We start from the raw sequence: 24,453 nt of genomic DNA, 5'->3' as shown, positions 1-24,453 counted from the left end.
CCAAACAAACCTTGAAAACCATGTTTCCTTTTCATTAATCTTCACAATCATGCACTAGTTCAGAAAATAAAAAATACACAGAGGCTTGTAATAGAAAGGTTTTCTGCTGTTCTAGGAGTTATTGAAACATTTCTTTGTGAATTTCTTCTCTCCTCAATAAGCTAATCAGTTAATAATAAATTGTCATTGTTTTTAAACCGTTGCACCAGTCTTTTCTGGTTCCCAATCTACACTCTTGATCATGTAAGTTTTTATAGATGTTGTCTTGTTTGTAATTGCTTCCAGTAAAACAGCTTAGGACATGTTGTAATCTTTTATTTAAGGCAATATACACCTTCCTATGATGAAGGAGCTGGTGGTGGATAAAGAGAAGGTAGAGCTTTTGAGCTTCCTATGACTTCTTACTTAAGAGCCTTGCTGAAACAGAAAACAACTAACTTTGAGTTTTCTTCCTTCAGTAAAATGTCCAGACTGTGTTGTGGTTACCCCGACTTATTAGTGCTAAGGTATGGCACCTTCATTGACTGCAAAAGCATCAGATCTACGGGTTTCTGCCAATCACAGGTCCACCTTCCAATTTCACTGACAGCCTGACTTCATGGTACATCTGGTTATTTCTTTCATTTCTCTACCTGAACCGCCATGTTTTTACCATTTAACCCTATTTATGATGGTAATGGGGAAAAAACAACAACAAATTTCACATAAAAAAATATGTACAGTATTGGATGTATTTTTATATTTTTATTTTAATAGGACATGAAATAATTCTTTTGTTGCTTGTTTGTTTTTGCCATGTGCAACGCAACATTCCTTCAAACAACTGTCTAAAACTAGTTCTTGTCTGTTGGATCATCACACATTCCCAGTGGCTTGTTCAACATGGATCTGTATTAATCAAATAGTCAAGCTTCCTTTAGCAAAAAGACAAAACGGTAAAAATGTTTTTAGTTTTCTGTAATTAAACCTCCGATGAATGTGAAATTAACATTAATACTTGTTGTGCTAGTTTCTCCATTATTAGTGTCTATTTGAAGTTTCAAATGTTTACAGCAGTTAAACGGTAGAAAGTCTGTCTTCTCTAATTTTCTTTCAGTGGAAATACTGATTGGCAGTTGATGGGTACTTTGGAGGAATGGGATTTAAATGATGACACACAGAGTTGATTGACAGGATGAGGTAAACAAGGACTTCTAAAAACTAAATATTCTAAAGATCTACCATCAGAGGCTCAAAATGAGAGAAGAACAAACAATGTGTTTGATTTGTTCTCCATAATGATGATTTCTAACTAAACAACCATTTATAGTAATGTAAGCCCCTGAGTAAACTCACATTTTGGAAACAATTTGTAAGTTTCCACTTCCTGCCACAGATATCATAAGAAATCTTGAATATGTTCTAAAACTCAATCTGAAAACCCTTGAAAAGACCTCCATTTGTGGATAAAGTCTGTGCAGATAAGTGTAAACATGAATTTGTCATGAATCATTCCTTACCCTGTACTGTTGAAGTAGTTTTGACCCTGGTTGCAGCTTCTGGACACAGAGGAAGGATTAAACCAGAAGGCCGGCCTGCAGTTCCCGTCGTTCCGCCGCTCATATCCATAATCACTGTCAGACAAGAGAAAACATTCACATTTCACCTGATCAGTCTCCATCTGCGTGAAGGGACAGTTTCTCAATATCTGCTGACTGGGGGCCTGCCCGGCACGAACCTGCATCGTTATTACATATTGATTAAAGTTTCTTCTGAAAAGGTGTGGAGTCATGTATGCCAGGACACGCGACCTGCAGGTCAAGGTTGGTTTCTGTAAATAAGAATGGTTGCTTCTCATAGATTCCAATCAGCACATGATTTACATGCAGCCAAGCAAAGTGGGCAAATGACCATTCTCATCAAGGTCCTAGCGTTGATTTATCAGGTAATTACTGAGCCAAAACAAATAGAACTAACATGCCAGCAGCTGACTAGTCCACTTTAATTCTGTGATTAGAACAGTGTGAACTGATCATTAGCAATCTGTCAATGTAGGCAGCACATTTGCAATAAAGAGATTGTTCTTTAATTCTACTTGTTTACTTGGAGTTGTAGGGAGTAGATATGAGTCATCAGGGGCCTATTTGATTTGCTCCATATTTGCATGCATTGATTGTACAGATAGTATCCTGCCCTTGATCTGTTATGTTGTTGATGCACTTTCACAGGCACAGCAGAAGGTGTTTGTAGCAATGATAAAAATGTTTGTTTAAGAGCACAGAGATGTAGTAAAAAACATCCATATTTAAAAGGAAGAAGTAGAATTTGAGTTCCTTTAGATAAAGAAGCAGCAGTCAATGGGCCAAAGATAAGCATTTTGGGGCTTGATCAGGTCTGATTGGTGGTCTACAAATAAAATACTTAAAGTTCAGCAGTTTTATTAAATGCAGCAAAACTAAGAACTCCCCTTTAAAATATTTCTCTATCAAACAACCTACTACACATCCTTATTTTTATGTCAGATTAATCGGATAAATACGAAACTGGTCAAAGGTCAGATCTCAAGAAAAACAGGAAATCTGGAATTTGTGTCGGCGCCTCTCTAACAAATGCAACACAAAACATCTGTAGGGTTTTGATGTGTGGGACCTTGCAGCCACCTTGGTGGGAGCACCATGCAATGACCCAATGACCCCCATCCAGCCCCAGTTTACTCTAGGTTGCTAGTTCATTTGTTCAGTTTTAGCTCACTACCAAACACAGATATTTTAATTCCTCTGCTGAAATATGCTTCAAATCCATTATGGGGTTTCCAGTAAATATCAGGAGTAGAGATTGGTCTGTGCAGTTTAAAAATATTTATTTATAGTCTTAAATGTTTCTTACATTTTAGTAGAAATCTGGACCAAAAGGAGAATAAAAACAAAATCTGGAGCAGAACTTTGTTTCCACTGAGCATTGTGTTTAAGTTTGGAAGGAGGAAGAAAGCCTTTAGAGAGGCTCTTATGACAACTGCATTGATTTATTTTTGCTCTATATGCGTTTATCCTTGCAGGGTCCCAGTGGACACTGGTGTCTATTTCCTGTGATCATTGGGTGAGAGGAAGGGTATACCCTGGACAGACCACCAGTCCGTCACAGGGCAACACAGAGACACACAGGAGACACAACCAGGCACACACACTCATCCTGAGGACTATTTAGATTATGAACTAAATTTAGTACAATCTAAAGCCCCTTTAAAAAAACCATTTAAGGCAGGATTAAGACACATTTTAACCTTCTCCACATGTTTTGTGATAGGGCCGATGTGGCAAGAAGTCAACCTGCCTCTGTTATGCCACTGCGAGACAGTCGGTCTATAACAGGTGCTACTCTTCGTCAATCCGCCATTACTGTTCCAAAAAGAATGGTAAAGCTGATTTTAAGTGTAGCGCTGATGTGGATGCAACAAGACACCACCTGTTTGCTTTCGGAAAATCCTCAGTCGCCTCCACTTGACATTTATGAATGGTCAGAGGGGTTCAGTAAACGTTTAGTGAAAGAGGCTTAAGACTCTGAATAGAGAATTAAAATTCTAATATCAAACGCAAAGTCATTTTTCATGTATTTTTCCACAATAAAAATTTGCCTCCTTAATTCTAAATACAGTTTGTGTTGTCACCACCCTTCTGTGCTGGGAGATAACTAGAGAAAGACTTGGAACCAAAGGCCTGTACAGTTATCTCAAATTAGGTTAATGGGGATGAACTCAGCTGAAGATATGAATAACTGATTCCTCAAGTTTTATAGTGAGTTAAAGGATGCAAGACATAATTTAGACATTTAATCATACATGGAAAAATCATCTGCTGGAAGAATGCAACAGAAATCGAACTAGGAAAAAACAAGCGCCTTAAATATGAACCAATTAGCACTGGCTCTGGTCTCTATACAAGTTAAATACGACTTAGATAACTGAAGAATGTTTGGACCTCTGTTTTTCTGTTGCCTGTCTTTACAAGATAAAAAAATACACCCGGCGTGGATTTGCATACAAATTGAAAGTGTCTACACACCCACATGGTCTGAACAGAATTATAAGCACAACACACTGCTAACAGGAGACAGGCTGTATGATTACTCAGGAAAACCACCTGAAAACAAGTCTGCTACAAAGAAAAATACAAACAATTAAATACCTGAAATAGCATTATAGCATAAGGCTGCACACCCTTATAGCTAGTTGAAACACAACCAAAGGATTGAATTTTTGCATTCAGTTTGATTTGGTAGGTGTCTATCAATATCCCACGTCACCATTTGCCAATATTTGCTCACCTTGAATAGCAAAAGTCCAGAAAATCTCTCAGACTGTGAGGACATCATGATGCTGCCAGCATTGTCTTTTACTGTGGTTATGGTTGTAACTGCCACATCTCTATTTCTACAAGTTTCTGTGTATTTTTAAGTTAATTTGGTGAAGCGTCACTAGAGGGCGCTGTGGTGTCAGAATAGATGTATGATGGATAGAGATAAGTCAAGAAAAAGCGAACTCAGGAAGAAAAGGGCAAAGAACGCAGAGAGAAAAGAGCATGGACAGAAAGGTTTAAGAAAAGAAGCAAAACCAAGAAGAAAATAAGTTTTTTCCTAATTCCTTACTCGGTACTCAGCCAACGAGTTTTCACGGTGTGTTTTGAATCTATACCAAGATGGATTCAATTAATTCATCAGTTAAGAAAACCACTTGCGTCTGTCGGTACCTGGAGGAATTACAGTGAAAACTCGGACTGATCTGCGCACAAGTGGGGCGGCATGATCAAAGGAGCAGCAGCCTCATCAGAACGTGATCAGCAGCGCACAGCGTGGAGCCGTGAAGGGACACTTGAGCCAGGAGCGCATGGGACCAAAGGCATGCGGTTGAGGAGCAACATTTAAGATAACTTGGAAACTCAGAAGTTAAGAGTTTGTCTAAGTAAAGGGTACGAGTTTAAAGGTTGACTAATTGAACAGTAAATAAAGAAGGTACCTGGTTTCTGCTTTCAAGCTAATCCCAAGTTTTAAGTTTAAAGGCACATACTGTAAGTTTATGTACTAATATTATTTTATTTCATATTTACACTTTGCTAAGAGTCAAATTAATGCTGTATACTGTTAGAACGTTTTGAATCTATACCAAGATGGATCCAATTAATTCATCAGTTAAGAAAACCACTTGCGTCTGTTGGTACCTGGAGGAATTATAATGGTGTTCTTTTGAGAATGTGTTTTTTTCAGAATTGTAACAATAGAAAGTCCAACTTTGGTTTCAACTGACCATAACAAATTCTTGTTATAGTCACCATACTGCTAGGATAGTTGGACATTATTTAAAACCTTTGGTACATATCTACCATCAGATTCTCATAACTGATGGCAGAAATGTACCAAAGATTTAAAAATTTGCATTGAGGTAAGTATTCGTTTGTGTGTGGACAGTTTGTCTGCTGAATAATACTGGAAATATGCTACATTAAAGGTGGAAAACATTTCAAAAATGATTTCTTCATCACACAAACCTGGCTTTTTAACAGAGCTGTCCAGGATACACAAAATAGAAAAATTTTTCCTCTGGCCTGAAACAGTGAAGTTACTGATCAAACCCAACCTTGCTTACTCTTCTTTTTTTACTTTACTATTTTCATTTTAGACTTGCTGTAAGCCTCTCTGGCCTGTCACTCTGAATGTGCTGCTATCGCTGTATTTTCCACAAGAGCAAACATCAATTACAGTAACTTTCTCCCAACAAAACCTGTATCCGCTTGCTGGGTTTACTCATAAATGCCAGTATTAGAAAATCATTAGGAGATGAGTGCGTGCAGAAGAAAACAGTGAACCGACTGCAGGTCAAATCAACCATATTTCCAATGCGTGGAATTTATTTGCCTGTTTTCTGCTGCTGCTGCTTGTTAGCTTACAGGAGTCGGGCATCAGCCTTAAAGAGCATAGTTGAATGGACTGAAGAGGGAATTTAATGGTTGCTGAACAGATGCACTTGAAAAATGATAAATTGGTACTGAAGGGCAGCTGCTTTTTAAGAGGTCAGATATGTTTTTCATGTTTTTACTGAGCACAATATTCCATTAAATGACCTGCTGAGCCTCAGTCATATTTGGCAGCTGCCCACTGAAAATAATGAAAGTATTAGGAAGAGAAAATTTCTGAATGGATTCATAAAAAAAGAAAACGTCTGTTTGAAACTTCTACATGTGTGGCAGTGTTGAAGAACAAATACCCCTGTTAATGAAACTCTCCTTTAGCAGACAATAGAGAGAAACATAATCCCCCTCGACAATTATGAGGAAAGGAGCCACTGAACAAAAGCGTACATCTTCTTACCATTCAAAGTCATGAGCTCGGCAAATACAGGATTCAGCTGAGAGGATTCTGGAGTAGTCCTTTCCCAGCATGCAGTAGTTTCCAGGCCGGCGTTTCATGTAAATCTGCTTCTGACCCATTACACATGGCTCGCCCTGCGTTGGGACAACAGAGCTGTAAATAACATCATTTTACACAAAAGACTTTGAGGCCATCACCACTTGGATAGAGTAAGAGTTTCACCTGGTTGTGTAGATGCCATGTTTGGTAGTCTTCCTCAGTGCACTTCCTGCTGAAGATGGACTTGTAGTCTATCTTGATGAGTTGCCACTCAGAGCGGTGGCTGAAATGTCCAAAAAAGCTGTAGGGGCAATGGACAACCTTCTAAAAAATGGATTGTAATTATCATGTTATGTAAGACTGTAGCTTATTGGGACATTTTTCTCAGCAGCAGGAACTTGTGATATCTGAAATTAAAACATGCTAGAAATACCGATTACAGCCCCTATTCTCCTGGAATATATTGTTTATTTTCAAGAACTCACAGGGTACTTTGGTGGAACTTGCAGGTTAGATATTAAGCAGAATGTATGAGTTATTTTCTGGAACTGGTACTTTCCAGCATATACAGGATACTTCTAGAGACAGAGTCCTTTCCCAGAACTTACAGGTTACCTGCAGCAACTTGCATTGAATTTTCCTTGAAGTTATAAGTTGCTTTCTAGAGCCTAGAGGTTACCTTTATGCCTCTTAAAGGGTACTTTCGTAGATCTTGTAGTTTTTTAAATAACATATTGTCACGGAGTGATATTTTTGGACTGTGTTTGTGGCTTTGTGTTTGTTTACCTTTTGCTTAGATGTTTCTATTTTGGTTGTTGTATCATGTTTTTCTTTTCTCCCTCTTCCGCCTCCTAGTGTTTTCTTCTTAAGTTCTTTTATAGTTTTCTTATTACTTGGTATGGTTTATTATTATTGTAATTATTATAGTTCTTGATCTTCCTGGATTCTCTAGTTTTATTTCTCTTTAGTATCTTTGTGTTTAATTGTGTTTTATTATTTGTTCCTTTGCACTCTTCTTGTTTACTAGTTTATTTTCGGGTTCCTTTCCAGTTATTTCAGTCAGTGTGGTTAGGTTGTTAACTTTTGTATTCAGGTTTTCTTTATGGGTTCTTTGTTTGTTCTTAGGTTGTTATTGTTGTTCCTATGTTCCCTCTAGTTTCTCTGTTTACTTTAGTCATGATTATTCTAGTTTTCTTATTCCCCATTTGATTATTTATCTTTGTCTATAGGTTTGCTTGGTCTGTGTTTCTGTTTATTAGTTACTTTGACCATCCTCAGTCTTTGTATTTGTTTCACCTGTTCCTTCTGCCTCCTTGTCACACCTGTTCCCTGTTTTCTCTGCTTACGTGCCCTTTGTTATCCCTCGGTATATTAGTTGGTTTTGTGTCATTGTTTGTTGCTGGTTCCACGTGTTCGTCACACCTCGTTCTCCTCCGTGATTATGCTTTGTTTTTTTGCCACGCCTTGCCTTGGGAAACCTGCAGTGATTTTGCTACGTTTTTGACCTTGTAAATAAATCTTTGAATTACAAAGATGATCCTGCCGAGCTCTTGTCTGCACTTTGGTCCGACTCAAAACCACATCGTGACACATATTACATGTATCACAAGTTGCATTGTGAAAGGACTGTAATATATTGCTACCAAGAAAAACAAAAAGTCATCAATTACTTAATCATTACAGATATTTAAAAAATATTTTCTGTTTAGCTCTGAAATAAATTAAATATTGCTTGCCTTGGAGGGAGCTTCTGGAGATGTCATATTGGATAACACATTTTTGTTGAGTGTAAAATGAATTTTAGTTTTAACCAGGGACAAAATTAAACTAAAACTGACTTCAGGTCCTGGGGACAAAGACTGGATATTGCTCTTAAAATCTGTCACTTGTCCGTGGGTTTGGAGGCTGGTGGTATAGGGTCAGTCATGGATGTGGGTTTGCTAACTGTAAACATAAATCATGACAGTCAGAAGGAAAATTGTTTCCATTCTTACGTTTTCATGGCTTCATGTCTTAGAACTGGAGCAGTTGGTCATGTAATTAACCCTCTGAGTAAAGTTCTTCATCTATTTTCCCTGAAATAATGATTACTTCTCAAAAAACAACTGCAGTGAGTTACCAAATATTTTCTATAGGAGCGAGATTCTACATTTTGGTTTCTTTATTTGTATCAAAATACTTTGATTCACTAATTCAGTTTGTGCACAGAAGCTGGCAATGTAAACAACTTGTGGTGAAAATGAACCTGAAATATCGACATAATCAGATAATCTGTGTGAGCATCGCTGTTTAGAATGGGAACTGAAATTAAACAGGCAGAAACATACTCGTAAATATTCTTAACTTCATCTTTTCACAACAAAATAACTATGAAAAAAATAAACTATATTTTAAAACAATATTAGTTTGAGAGCAGGATGAAAAAAGACGTGAAAATAGGATTAAAACTTAATGTATAATCAGAATATATTTATCAATATTCATCAGCCTGTGGCTCTCACTGAGACACACCTTATTAAGAAGAGGGGAGAAGTCTTGTTCAAAATGAATTTTATAAAATGAAATCATTTATTATCTGAACTAATATCCTCAAAAATAGCAGCATTGACCTTCATCTGAGCTTCCAGCAAATAGTTTTAACAAGAGCAAATAAAAAATGAAATAGATGTATCAATAAAAAAGATTTTTAAAAGTTTATTTTGCATTAATTTTTTTGGATGGCAACTAAACCCAAACACTTATAAAGGTTATACCATCTAGAGAATACACTTTAGAAGCACGCATGTTTTAAAATGCCTTTTGAGTATTTTAGTGTGTTTTTGGACTTACGTCATGATTTGGTTCTCAGCGCCAGCCTTGACCAGTACTCCGTCCACAAACAGCGGCACCAAGGAGAAGCTGTGTTGAGTCCACTGCCTCCCTTCATCAAAGCTAACCCTGTGTCAGATGGCATTCCCGTCACAAACCCAGCATCAGTGACGGCATGGAAAACAGACGCTTCCTATTTAATTCTGGTCATAGGGGAGGGTTTAGGTGGGGATCAGAATGACTGGCGTGTCTCAACAGAGCAGTCTCACAGCCTCTGTGCAATTAGCTACTGTAGCTTTGGGTAAATATCAAACGGCTGAACATTAAAGCGATATTTAAGAGACCGTCAGTCTGAGTATCAAAGCAAAGAAGCAGAAAATGTCTTTACAGAACATGAAAAGAGGGAAGGTTTTGGATGTCAAAAAGGAAAATGAAAGCATGTCTTGTCCTGGGTAAAAAGTTGAGACCAAGGTGAGAAAACAAAACGAATATGTGTTTCATGTTTGAGCACAAAAGGGCAAAGGGAGAATGAGATGGCTAAAAAGAATTGGGCAACTTTCATCATCGGCTCCTGGGTTTTAGTGGTTCTGACAGCTTATCAACATTGGCGCAGAGGTGAGAACAACTGGAAGTACCTGAGTGTGACATGCAGTCTAAAAAGAAAAAAAGAAAATCCCCCATGTTGCCTCAAAAAGCTTACTGCTGTCACTTGGCTAAAAGCAGTGACAACAGCTAAGCACTGATGTGCACCTGTTATAGGATTCAGCCAGAGGAAGTGTTTAACTGAACACTGACTGTGAAAGCCATACCACTTCACGGCGGTGGAAACACAGACATTTTTACAACAGGCAAGATTTTTTTCCCTGCATTGTCCCACTTAAATTGGGATGGAGGCAAAAACCCAGCTGGCCACACTTCACTGGTTCTAAAACTAATTTCAAAATTGTTGCAAACATGAGTGGAGAATACATCTGGTCTCACTTGGATTAGCCTGCACTGAGGCACAGCGTAAGTTTTTGATTTGGCAAGAGGAAGACAACATGATGAAAGCACTAAGGTGAGGGGGGGTCTCAGACTTCCGACTCTTAATGATAATTGGCTTGAAAAAATAAACATCATTCAAATTAGATTGGCTCCAACTTTAATTTTCCGTCCGCACAAAGTGCAACAGTTAATGGATCAAGTGCGACATGCATGGTCTTTCTTTGGACCATAAAAAGCTCGATTTAACGTTAGAGTAGCCATTAAAATCAGAAAAGCAATTTGAAAAAGGAGACTTGTATGACAAAGTTTTCTTAATGGACCTACCACAGATGTCTTGTTGGCACAGATGGCTGTTTCACCGCAATAAGGGCTCCTCCTTTGTCCAGAAACCAGATATTGTGTTCTTCTTCAAAGATCTGACATGAATAGCAGGGAAAAGGAATAGGTTACAACATCCTCCCCTCCAGTTTTAGACTCATTTATGTCTAAAGCAACATTCAGTAGAAAACATTCTAAGGGTACTTTGGCTAATTATTATTAAATAGAAAATTACATGCCAGTTACAGTCATTGGTGTTGTTTTAATACACTTAAGCCAGACAGCACTAATGAACTGTTAATGCACTTTATACAGAGCTTCACGTAGGATCATGGTGTGTTTTCAGTGTAGGTCTGCGGTGGTACAGTGGTAAAACATGCAACCCCTGCAGGGAGGCTACAGCCTTTGACCCAGCCGACAAATCCGACATCTATAAACTCCTACTGTGGCTCAGATCTTAAACTTCATCACTCTCTATGTAGTTTTTACATGATGGTGGACCAAAGCATAGGCATAGCTCAGTGATTTTGCATTTTAAACTGTTCTTGGATGCTTGGTATTTCATAATTGGGTGGAAGGTTACCAGGTATGTGTTGCATAAATAAGCACCTGTAGGACACATGACAAAGAACCAAGTCTGAGTTCATTGAAAGCTTGAATTTGTCATTTGACTGAAAACATTGTAGTTAATGACTTTTATTTTCTTATTGTTGACATTAAATTTGAAGATACAAATGTGATTTGAGGAGCCAGTTGAGGTGGCTCAGGCATCTGTACCGGATGCCTCCTGGACGCCTCCCCCGGGAGGTGTTTCAGGCACGTCCCACCGAGAGGAGGCCCAGGGGACTCTACTGAGTCTGCTGCCGCTGCGACCCGGTCCCGGATAAAGCGGAAGACGAGGAAACAACAAACGACGACGAAGTGGGATTTTAATAGATTTAATAGACACTATTTTATTGTTGGTTAATAAAAAGTAACTAAATATCCAATATCATCAAGGTTTTTGGAGTTGCACCATGAGGGCAAAGCGTATATAAATTATTACAAAATATCTAGACAGCTTTCCTTGCAAAAAATAGTTAGTTGAGAAATGCTAGCATGCTTATGATACTGTATCCCCTGACAATTAGTATGTTATACTAGTAAAAGTTAAAACTGCATCAATAACATCTGACTCAGTATATGTTGAAACTAAGCCCTGTCCAAATGTCTGCACATCTCACCCACATTTTTGGTGATAAATTGAGGTTTTTGAAAAACGCTTGTTAAAGTCCAGATGTTTAGCTTAACAACATATGTCGTCCATTCTGAGCAACAATCCACAACAACAATGAAACCATTTTATGAGTATTCAAAGATCCATCTCTGTCCTGGCCCAGTTTTCATTAAACTTCAACCATGTCCTAAAAAAATTAAAGGCCTGAATTCAAGGTAAATGTCTAATTTTGTGAGAGTCTTTAGCTTAGCATTGCTTCAGACATGTTTGGACCTTGTTCTTTAGAACTGTGTTAATGTGATGTCATCACTTCAGACCGCTGTGTATTTGGCCTTAGACTGATTTTCACCGAAAACAAAGAGAAGCTGATTTTTTCACAAATAATAGAAAAAAAATTGAAAACATAGTTCTTCTAATGTAAAATTATGGAAATAGTGAATTATTAAACAATTTATGCATACCTTCTGTTTGAGAGAGCATTACTGATAATTAGCCATACGCTAATTAGCCGTTGCTACCACAGCTCCGTTTAAGCTGGGCCTAAGCTGCCTCGTCTGTCTCTGGTGATTTGATGACTAAAGAGGCAGCCTGAAACTGCTAGGCCTATGAGCCACTAAGAGAAGTACAAAGCAGTGCAGTTATGCAGGAAGTGGGAGCAGCGGTGCTTCAATAAAACCAACAAAACGGTTGTCTGTCAGTTATTCCATGAAGCCAAGGTCAATTTTATAGGCATACTGTTGTGCGGATCAAAGGCGGCTAAAGTATTGATTTGTGAACAGCCAAGCAGCTTGGAAAGTAGGTTGTCTTGCAGCTAAAAGGTATAAAACTGGTATTTCAGAAGCAGTGGATGCCCAGTTGTCTTTACCATTCTTTAACTTTTTATACCGTTTAACAAACAGTAAACCTGCATTTAATTGAGCTATTGTACTCACTAAACAGAGTAACAAATTGTCATAATGCTGCTTCCCAGCAGGAAAGCTGTTTGTGTAAATGCTGATGCGTATCTCACCGGTCTCCAGCTATTGCCTGCATCCGATGATACGAACATGCCAACGTTGTTGTAAGACAGCTCTGCTCCAATATTTCCTGCAGTGGAAATGAGTATATGACAATCAAAACATCAATGAGATCACAGAGATAAAATGCTACAAAAGCTGCAACAAACCATAGCATTTTGGGGATTTATGTTCCAGGTTAGATGCCTGGATCACTCTGGATACACCCTTCAATGGAGGATATGCAGGAGATTCCTCTGCTTGCAGCAGTGCTGCAGACTTACAATTCAAGCTAATGTTTTTTCTAGTGAGCCTGCAGTGGGCAAACTCATTTTTATTGAGTTGACCTGCTCCACAATATTGGCCAGGGCTCAGTACATAAACATGTGTTTGGTCTGGATAATGTTTGTCATGTTGGTAAAATTATTTCTGCACCAGCAGATGTCTTAAGAGGTGCAGCATGGACAATTAACAGTCCAGGCAGCAGAGGTGCTTTTTTAGTCACCATTTTTACAAACCTAAGAAAAAACACACTTCATCATAAATGTGCAATCCTTAAAAAAGCAACTTGTGCTAAAAGATCAATTTTGTGTCATTTTTCTTTATTCTTTTGCATTTGCAGACACATGAACCAAGTCACTTTGGGAACATATACATTACTCGATGATTACAGACCCATTCAATAAATTAGAAGATTATTAAAAAGTTCATTTATTTCAGTAACACAATTCACTAAGTAAAACACATTATACAGATGAATTACACACAGACTGTTTTCATTAGGGTGAGTTAAAAGGACATGATCCAGCCAATAACTTGAACAACATACTTGCAAAATGGAAACTATGCCTTTTTAACCCTAATGTAACAGCTTTCTTTACAATCTCTTCCATGTTCACTGGTTCTTCTCACCTGTGGCAACAATGATGCCCGGAGCAGAACTCTTGGTGGAGATCGTCCCTGACACGTAAGGGTTCTCTGACATTTGAAGTTGGAGATGCAGGGAACAAAAAGGCTGAAAAAGATTTGAAATATTACATGCAATAAAATAAGAGCTCAAAGAAAAAGAAAAAGTTTTCACATGCCCACAACTCAATACTTTTATGCATCAAAATGTGGTGAAGTTCAAACCGTGTCAGAATGGAAAAGAAAGGGGATTAGGTGCCCTTGATTGCGGCATTGTGGTTGGTACTACACCGTCGGATTTGAGTATTTAGGAAACTGCTGAACGACTGAGATTGTAACAAAAAACTGTCTCTCAGGTGTACACAGAATGGTCTGAAAAAGAGAACATTTAATGACAAGCAGTGGTGTGGTCAAAGGAGAATGGACAGCCAGATTCAAGATGATAGAATGGCAATAGTCATTTTTTTCACAACTTTTTGCACCCAAGGTATGCAGAATACAATCACTGAATGCAAAGCATGTGGAACCTTGAACCTGAAGGGTTACAGCAGCAGAAGACTTCAGCAGTCAGCAAACATTCAGCTGCAGCATTCAGATGTTAAGGTCAGAATTTGGCACAAACAACAAAAAAACATGAAACCACCATGCTTTGTATTAATGGTCCAGACTGGTGGTGTAAAAATGTGCAGAATAGATTCTTCCCATACTGGGCCTCTGAGGAACAATGAACAGCTTTATTTCCACAGTGTATCCATCTGATTAATAATTATAGTTGGCTGCAGAATAATGCACTGCATCACTCAGCATAAATCATCTTAAATTGGTTTCTTAAACATGACAAAGAGTTCACTGTACTTAACTGGCTTTTACGGTTACCAGATCTCAATGCAAGAGAGCAGCTTTGAGATGTGGTAGAACGGGGTATTGCACCATGGATGTGCAACCAATAAATCTGCTGCAGCTATGTGATTTTAACGTAAATATGCACACGCATTTACACGTTAAAAATCCCTTATTTTTAGCAGTGTTTCCAAAAAGCTTATTGAATGTATGCCACAAAGAACTATGGCAGTTCTGAAGGCAAAACAGTTTTCCAACTACTACTAGCAAGGTTTACCTATTACCTGAAAATGTGATAAATGATCAACTTATTTACTTGATCAGATGAAAAATACCGATCTTTAATTAGAAAAAACATGAACTACAAAAAAACAAGCAACATTAGGATCTGTTAGTCTTCAAAGAGAACAAACTGTGCTTTCACAAGTTTTGCTAATTGCCTTTAATCTGTCATTAATACAAAGAGTGATGAATATGCATTAAAGTATGAAGGCAAGCCTCGGAGGCATGCACACAACAGAATACAATTACAATTGCTCACAGTGCAGAAAAACAATGTCTGCTTTCATCTTAGCAACAGACAGCATGTCACTGGTGTAAGGACATCAAAGCAGTGGGACTGAACAGGGTAATCAAAAGGAATCTATGGCAGTAATTAAAATGTCACATGAATGTGCAATCACAGGGAACCTGGAAGCCACTCGGATTGATCCTGAAATCACCTCTTAAGCAGCATGAAGTCGTACTAATGTCTCAAAACATGATTTCTCCTAACTGTCAGCCTGTTAGTTTTAGTAGTGGGGAGGCTGTCTAATGAGGACAGAATGTTAACACATGCAGTCGATCTGGATCTGTCACTCTGGCACCAATTTTACCTCATTTTCCCATCTGTTAATGCTTTCTCTCTCAGCTTGGGTCTCACCCCAACAGGTCAGGGTAGACGCCTGCCCACCAGGTACTGGAGTTGGATGTTTTTCCTGCTGTTGCAGAGTGTCTTCTAAAAGGAAAACTGCTGAGCTGAAGGGAAGATTTATTGCAGTTTGTTGGTTACCTTTAGGAGACATGTTCCTTTGTTAGACTAAAGTTTAAGATTATAGTTCTTCAATGGAAAAAAGTGAAATATTCCCTCTTTGTCAAGGATTAGTCATTGCCTCAAGTATCTTAGTGTCTTACTCAGCCTTGCTCAAGAGTTTTGGCAGGATGAGCAGGAGATCGATGCATGGATGGGGGCTTTGTCTGCTGTAATGAGGTTGTTGTTCCAGTCTGTTGTGATGATGAAAGAGCTGAGCTGAAAGACAAAGCTCTGTTCTTTTTTCTGGTCCAATCTTTGTACCAGCCATCAATTGTGGTCATGATGAATGGATCATGACCAAGAAAATGATATCCTGTATACAAGCATCTGAAATTTGCTTGTATACAGTGGAGCAGGAGATCGACAGACGGACCGGTGCGGCTGCCGCAGTAATGGGGCACTATGCCGGTCCGTTGTGGTGAAGAGATTTACCGGTCGGTCTACGTTCCTACTGTTGAGAATTAAAATCATGTACTTTCATGATATTAGTTTAGTTTGCAGGTGTGAACATTAAACTGAGATTTAACATGAGTGAGCCTTGAGGAGAGATCACAGATCACAGCAGGAGTCGAAATGGAGCAGGGGTGAAACAGAGGTTGGGTGGTTCTCAGCAGCTGCAAGCAGTAAAAGCTGGCTGTAGGGACAATAAAGCAATAAATGTCAACTTTTGGGCATGGTATATACACCACAAAGGAGCTTGGCTGATTTACAACACCAGACTGCAAAACGGGAAAGCACAGTCAGTAAGCTTTGAAGTCAATGGTATAAAGATGTTCTGGAACTTGTAATGGGAGAGACATCTGGATAAAGACAGCCATGCTTTGCTGAAAACCTGCGATCTCTCTCCGTAAGGCCTTATGTAATTTTATTTTTTATATTCATTTTGCATTAGAAATAATTGGACTTATTATCTTCCAAATTAAACTTGCGTTAATCTTAATTTCCTGCTCTTCATCTGTTCTTTCTCACGACATCCGGACTGGGTGAGGTTGAGGCCACAAGGATATCAGTGATAGCATTATTTTACCTCAACACTACCCTTACCTATGGCCGTAAACTTTGGGTCATGACCAAATGAACGAGATCCCAGATACAAGCGGCTAAAATTAGCTTCCTCCCTAGGGTTGCTGAGCACTGCCTTAGAGATAGGGTGAGGAGCTCGGAGTAGAGCCGCTGCTCCTCCACATCGAGAGGAGCCAGTTGAGGTGGCTCAGGCATCTATATCGGATGCCTCCTGGATGCCTTCCTCAGGAAGTGTTCCAGGCACGTTCCACTGGGAGGAGGCCCAGGGGACGGCCCAGGACACGCTGGAGGGACTATGTCTCTCGGCTGGCCTGGGAACGTCTTCGGCTCCCCTCGGAGGAGCTGGAGGAGGTGTCTGGGGAGAGGGACGTCTTGGCGTCTCGGCTAAGTCTGCTGCCCCCGAAACCTGATTCCGGATAAAGCGGAACACGACGAGTACGAGTAATTCCCCACCCCCGACCCGCCCTTCTGCTTCCATAGCTAATATTTGTATGTAGCAGACGTGACTCTAAAGATGAAGGAATTTTTGCTCACATATTTAATATAATCTTTCTTTAGCTCATTGAAGTTTGCAGACATTCACTGCAGCAAAGCTTGTTTAAGGTCCCACCACAGGTTTTTAAACAAGTTGGGGACTTGGACTTTGCCACTGCAACAAATAGATTATTATTCATACAATCTGCTGTAACGTTGCTGCTGTTTTTAGGACATTTGTCGTGTTGACAATGCATATTTTTGTAAAAGTTATTAAAAATAAAATCAATGACATATATTTTTTCGATGATACATAGTAAAATGTATTTTAGGGTTGCTCATCCTCTTCACACAGACATTGGATTGATGTATTTGGTTTCCTATTCAATATTATACTCGGCAATATAACATGGTGCCTCTTTACTGCATTATATTTGTTGCTTTATTTGTGTTTCTTATTTTGTAGAAAAAATACAAAAAAGTAATAACACAACATATTTAGTTAAATCATTTTTAGGTGCGCGACTGAAGTACAAAGGCCTTCGTCCTTGACGCAGGCTGGGTGGGTTTGAAATCCGGCCCATTGACGTTTACCGCATACCACCCTGCTCTCTCCACCCTATCTCTTGTCAGCTTACTTTCGAAAAATTGGTAAAATAGAGAATGCTAGTGCCCAAAAAAATCCTTTTAAAGATGTGTATGAATATGAAGCAAATAAGGATAAATAAGGTAATAATAGCAATGAATAAAATGTTGTATTAAACCAATACAACCAACTGCCAGCAAGATCCTTATTTAAGAAAATAGAAGGTGGAGAGCAAATCTAAAGTCAATCATTAGTTGTGATGCAGAGTCATCAACACTGAAATTACGGATTAAAATGAATGAATTACTGAACAACATAATTTTGACCAATAACCTGAGACTTGCAGGGACAGATACAGTATGTACTTTGAATTCTGTTTATGGTTGCATACTATAATTTTATCTGCCTCTAGTCTAAGATGATGTCATGCGATTCAATCTTTACACACACACTTTGCCTTTACTGCTTTAACTTTCTTGTTTACACCCAATAATATGCTGTATCCAGATTAAAAAACATGGAACTTTGCAACTATGTCAAAAACCTTTTCTATATCCATCTGTTTAAAAACCAACCTCTTATGTGAGAGGAAGTTCTCTGGTGCAGTCATCTGGCCACCTGCTTTCCTTCCCAATGACTTACTGAATGACCTGGTAGGGGTGCCCTCAAACAACCTGTATTTCTTAACGCCTGATGATGGAGCACCCTCACAATGAAGGTGGCTCTGCTGTGTTCCTAGGCAAACCTTAATCTGGACCCAGCCACCCAGCAAACATGTCTCTGTGCATTCGTCAAATGTCTCCATTCCATAGTGTGCAGAAACGGGAGTTTAACACAGTTTCAAGCCCCTGTTAGGTCAGATCAGCTCAATATGCATAAACCAAAAAGTGAGTTATTGGAAATATTGGGTCAACTGAAAGTCCCTGATGCTGCAGTCTTTAGCATCTCTGCTCAACAACAGAAACTGAAAAAAGATCTTCAAGCACAACAAAGACTTCTCTCTTGCCACCCAGTCCTTGGTAGTAACTGCATTAAACGCAAGGCTCTCCACACAATGCCCTATTATTTGGATTTATTGTTATACAAAAGGCTAAAAAAACTACAGGGAGGTGATAACAGGTGCATTACCCAATGCATCAGTTCTATTGACATTGCACAGCACCCTGATCTAACTGGGAACACATTTTACAAATTCTACATCATGCACCATTTAAAAAATCTATAAAATTCTAAACTTTGCACAGAAAGTAGGGAAATTTGCATCGATTACCTTTGTGGTTGATTACTTCTTTGTTGCAACAATTCTTCATGGCAATAAATATTATACCATTGGAAAGCCTGGTTATTTCCCCTACATAGTACCACATTTGTAAGGAAACTGTATTTGTGTGTTGAGCAACAGAGATGAGCTAGTAGGTTTCACACATAAAACTTGCCAAATCCTCTCCCAATGGTAAACAGGTTCTTCTGCTACTGACACCTATTTGGTACCATTTAAAGGATTAGGTTATTTAATTTGAATGAAATTTTGAATTTAAATATTTATTTTGAACATAAACATAAAAGTAATAATAATCAAACAAAAGTTTAATATTCAGTTTAAAAGGGAGTAGGAAGAAGCCACTGCCTATTAAATCCTATCCCAGTTGACTCCCAGTTGACTCGTCCAGTGCATACATTGTACATTTCAGTCTAGGATGTAGAATCAAATACGTCCCACATTATAAATGTTACAAATGTTTACACATCAAATTTGTCTGCTGTGTTAAAATTACTGCAATTCCTAATATTAATTATTTATTGGCATGCAGTCTACACTATCATTTCTTTCTACAGGCTCCAAAAAGATATTCATACAGCTACATTGATCTTTAGCAAAACAACCAACAACACCTTTCTCTATACTATATATTCCATTATATGTACACCACACAACCCCCGCATCCAGTCATGCTCCATATACTGCACTGCTACAACCTCCCTGAACAGTATACCAACAGACACCCACAGTGTGCTAAAACTCTGTGACATCCATATACTTTAGCAGTAGGGATTAATTGATTTATATTCATACCACGTTTCATGTTCTCATCTATACTGTTCCATGAATTCACGTCACAGACCGTTGTGCATATTTTTCTCATTGTTGTACACACTTTGTTTCCTAAATGTTTTTATAGAATCTTGGAGAACTGAGATAATGAAGAAACAGGCCTGTAATTAGTAAATGTCACCTGCTTTATAAAGGGTATTACCTTAGCTGTTTTCATTTTATTAGGAAATGATCTAATGTAAAACGACTAGTTATAAATATGTGCCAGTTACTTTTTTTTACAGTCATCATATCAATATCATTCCAAACAGACAACATATTTTATTTTTACATTTTGCACAGTTTTTTATCATTTATGTTTCTTCTATATGTCTAAGACAATTGAGCTTGTTTTTTTCTTAAACCACATTTTAAAGCACCTATTTTTTCAGACAACTTGGCCCTACCTTTACAAAAAAATATTAAACCCTTTATCTGCTTTTTTCATTTTCAACAAAATAATCAGGGTACATTACTTTGTCAAATCCATTTCTAATAATATTCCTTTAATATGATTTTTATTCATCTGTGATGTTTTATTATTCCTTTCTGGAGATTCTAATGATATTAATAAGTTTATTTTTAGATATTTTGTACTTCCTTTCTTTTTCTTTTGCTCTCTTTTTTTAAAATTCTCTGTAAAGATTGAAGTTGGAATAGGCAAGACGTTCTAACTTGAACAATTTATTCCATTTAACAAACTGGACCCTCAGTACTACATGGGAGAACTGTTGACAGCCACCACGGTCTGGCACCTCCTCCTCACATTGATCACAAGCTTGGTGACACTCCAGCACGCCCAAGCTAATCCCACAAGAGTCCAGTGGGGTTAAGGTCAGGACTGCAGGCAGGCCTTTTAATTCGCTCCACTCCCAAATTTGGGGGTAGTCTCTGATAAGCCCCGCTCTAAGGGGGCTGAGTGTTATCATCTTGGATGATAACACTCAGTAGGTGGAGATTTGGGGTCGACATTGGTTGTAGAATCTCATTCAATATACCTCTGCTTTGAGATTGCCCCCAATGACTTGCCTTGTTTTTCCCAGTGAAGGAGAGGCTGCCTCCACCAACAACTGTTTGGCATTGGCAGAAAGGATTTGGCAAGTTTTTCATGGGTATAACCTTCATATTCAAATCCACCTATGACTACATTAATCTTGCAAATATGTCATAATTTAAGGATTAATAAACATGCTCTCAAACCGTAAAGTAATTATTGTCAATAAGCATTGTTGCAACAAAGAAACATTTTACCAAACAAAAATTTTCTTACTACATCTTACATCACAAAACGTTATGTAAAACTGAAAGTAAAAGTAGATGTGACCTGAGTTTCTGTGACTTTTTTGCAATCAGAACATTTTCCGACAGGCTGTTATGTAGAACATGGAAACAAAGTGCTGCTGTCTAGATTCCATTTTGAGAAGAAGCTTCTGTTTTTGTTTTATACACTTAATGGCAGATTGCTGCAGGTTGCTCCTACAGTCAGTTCCCCCTCAGGTGTGCCCTTCAGGTATAAATGTGTACAAATATATTTGCACTCCAGTTTGATGTCAAACACGTTGTGAGATTTAATAAAAGAAAAACCGCCTAGTTGTAACTTAATTGCAATTAATGGCTTATTATTTGAATCCTTTACAATGGAGTGAAGCTGTAAACTATAAATCATTTTTTCTAATTATGCTTGGCAATGTTCCACCTGGCATATTCTCACCACATGTAAACATGAGCAGAATGAGGGTTTGAGCTCCAGGACATATCCAGTTCAGTGTTTTACCAGGATGCAATGGATGTCGTTCCCATCCAGGTCTGCAGCAGGTGCCTGAAGGAGCCTCCAGTCCCGACCTTTATTGTAGGTAATGTAGGTCTTCACCTGGTTGTCTTGCTTCTTGTTTGCAATGAGCATTCCTTTGATTCCAGCCACCTAATGGACACAGACACAAAACACCTCAAATGTCTTTGTTTTTATGTTTCAAGTCCAAAAGAGAATTTTTTTATATATACATCTAACACTTCCATCAATTCCCCTGACAGGTAGGTTGTCTGTGATGAAGGAGCAGCTCCAGCACTCCCGTCAGAGGAGGCATTTTGTGCGCTGCACCAGTTAAATGAAAATTGAATGCTTATCTTTTCCTTCTGATGTCGACAGTCGTCAGCAGAGATCGCTGCAGGTAGCACTAAGTGGTATCTGTAATTATATCCTTATGTGTCTCAACAATACAGACAGGATAAAAGATAGCTTGTCTGTTTTCTCTCAGTCACACAAGAATAACATCCAGACCCTCAGAAAGTCATCTGAACCTTTCCGCTCAAGAATGTTTCTACCCAAAAAGCTGTCAAACCAAAAAAATGTTTGGGGACTCTTTCTGTGTTCTGACACCATAACACCCAAACACAAAAACATCCCCAACAGTCACCTATCTCATCAAAGTCTATCTTTCAGGTAACAGACGTATCCCTGAACCAAAGCAAAGTGAGTTATGTGATGGGAAGGACACAGTCCCTCCAAGTGGTTGCCATAGTGAAGGGCTCCGCTTGGATGTGCTTCCCTCCCTGCAGGGCCACATCTATATAAGTGGCACTAATAGGCTGCACATTTGACACTGTCAGAGATACATGGTGCTCAAGATGGATGCAGCTAATGAGGGTCTCCTCATCCTGATCCAACCAGACATGTCAATTGCTGCAGTTATTATTTATTGCTTCCACCTACTTGCTTTTCTCTCCTTCACACACACAATCAGAAAATTGTGCACATCCACCAGCATGCCTTTTTTTCCATCCATCATTTACACCTACATGACTTTTGTGTAACACAGTGAAGGATGCAGGCAGGACAGATTACTCCGAAGTTTGAGTCTGTTTGCAGGCAAACGAAACTCAAATGAAGCTTGGTGACGCCCTGCAGCATGCAAGCAGAGACGAGATCTACCACCTGGATTTAACAACTTCTGCTGCAGATAAATCGATTAGAGCATCAGTCAGAGATTTAACTTAAAAAAACCACCACTGTCCATTTTTATGTTTGTTGTTTCTCCAAATTTTACAAACAACAGTCTCTAAATAGGTTTAGTTCACCTCATTCCAAATTTGTAACCCTATTTTTTACCTTTTTTGCATTGTCAATTCATCCCTTCCTATTTCCATTTTATATGTTACATCCAGGGTGTTGTCAAGGGCTGCTTAGGCCTGCTGGTTCCTGCTATTGGAGCTGATGCAAGGGGTGCCTGTGTGACTGAAGGGGCACTAACTGCACATGGCTAGCCCAAGTTCTTCTGGGGTTCGCCCGCCTGGGGGGTGACCGCCATGAGACAGCTCCTGGTGGTGGTATTGGCTACGGGGGGACAGGGGTGGTGCCAGTTGGGAAAATAGTACCCAGCAGCCTTGTTGCCTAACCGCTCTGCTCTAACATATCCTACACCACAGTTACTGCTTTTGGTGCTTCTAGCTGTGGTGCAGAATACCACAAGGTTTCTATCATTTTCACTATTGTAAACACTTCTCACCCCCAGGGGACAGATTAACGCAAACACCTCCTCCACCCACACACACACACACACACACACACACACAAACATATCCTTTTGTAGAGCAAATCTACCCGTCCAGATGCAGGCAACCAGTTTATTCATATGGTATGCCTGGGATGTCAAAATCTGTGACAAAAAAGAAAAGTTGGCAAGATATGATTGGCCAGCTCTGGACGACCTTTTTTTGCAGTATGACCAAAAATGTGTGCATATTCCAGCTCAGCATCAATGTTAGAGCTGCACAGAGGAATCATTTAATTAGCCCTGATTAGTGTTCAGACTGTTGGAAAATTGATTATCTTCTTCTCATCAGTGAAATAACAAAAACGTTTACTTGTGGGGATGTGGACCAAGAGGACTAAGATTCAAAGTTGTAATGTTTAATACCTAGAACAGCCTTTCTCTAAATATGGACTCTAGTCCAGCTCCTGACAGAACAAGTCAATCCACATCCAGTCTGGAAAATGAGCTATGAAACAAGCAAACACATTTTCTGTAAGTCCAGTCAGCACACAATTAGTCAGAAGTGCAAAGAGAACACATTAGGTGTCATACTGTCAACAAGGCATGTCAACTCAGACAGAAAAGTAGCTAATGTTTGCAAACGTCTCACTAAACAAAGATCTTTAGCAAAGCAAGATGTGTGTTACTAAAGACTCTTCTAGCCAAATCTGCTGAGTTGTAAAAAGAAGTAATGTTGAATTAACGATGAAGGAAGAGTGTCCTGTATTACCAAGGGGCCACACAGAAATCTGTTGTTGTCAAAACCAATTTGAATACAGTTTATGTGATTTATTTATTTATTTAAAATCTTTGGTTCGTTTATTTATTGTATTCAACCATTATTTTACCGGGAAAAACTTATAGAGATTAGATTTCTTTTGTAAGACTGGGCTGGTAATACAGGAAGACGTGCCAGGTAGAACAGGACAATTTACATCAACAAACCACCTGCCTTCATGATGAGCATTTTCAACAAGTTCTATAGGGTAAAACATCTACAGACAGATGTATCTGTTGTGTGTGGCCAAAGTCCAACCTCAAGAGCTAATAAAAAACAAAACATATTTATTTTAAAATTATTTTTATTTTGACCATGAAGGCTGTCCATGATAGGAAATGAGACAGGGTTGTCTCAGAAGATGAAACAATTTGAAATAAATATAAATATTATTTTTCATTACATTTAATTTAAGTTATAATAAAAAATATTTTCACACTTTTCAGTAATAAATGG

At 38.7% G+C, this 24,453-nt stretch overlaps 1 protein-coding gene across 1 annotated transcript in view; it reads right to left on the bottom strand.

Moving 5' to 3' along the window:
- Positions 1 to 24,453, bottom strand: part of sorcs3 (sortilin related VPS10 domain containing receptor 3) — a 396,336-nt gene that overhangs the window by 73,663 nt on the left and 298,220 nt on the right. Inside the window, exons 10-17 of the mRNA XM_047365601.1 lie at positions 21,464 to 21,610; positions 13,609 to 13,711; positions 12,711 to 12,787; positions 10,492 to 10,583; positions 9,205 to 9,312; positions 6,559 to 6,676; positions 6,337 to 6,470; positions 1,500 to 1,613 (exon numbers count right to left, since the gene is read on the bottom strand). Of these exons, the coding sequence (XP_047221557.1) occupies positions 1,500 to 1,613; positions 6,337 to 6,470; positions 6,559 to 6,676; positions 9,205 to 9,312; positions 10,492 to 10,583; positions 12,711 to 12,787; positions 13,609 to 13,711; positions 21,464 to 21,610 (893 nt within the window). The remainder of the gene's footprint in view (positions 1 to 1,499; positions 1,614 to 6,336; positions 6,471 to 6,558; positions 6,677 to 9,204; positions 9,313 to 10,491; positions 10,584 to 12,710; positions 12,788 to 13,608; positions 13,712 to 21,463; positions 21,611 to 24,453) is intronic.

Source organism: Girardinichthys multiradiatus, chromosome 5, assembly GCF_021462225.1.
Source record: "Girardinichthys multiradiatus isolate DD_20200921_A chromosome 5, DD_fGirMul_XY1, whole genome shotgun sequence".
Classification (NCBI taxonomy): domain Eukaryota; kingdom Metazoa; phylum Chordata; class Actinopteri; order Cyprinodontiformes; family Goodeidae; genus Girardinichthys; species Girardinichthys multiradiatus.
This window is presented reverse-complemented; position numbering and strand designations above follow the sequence as displayed.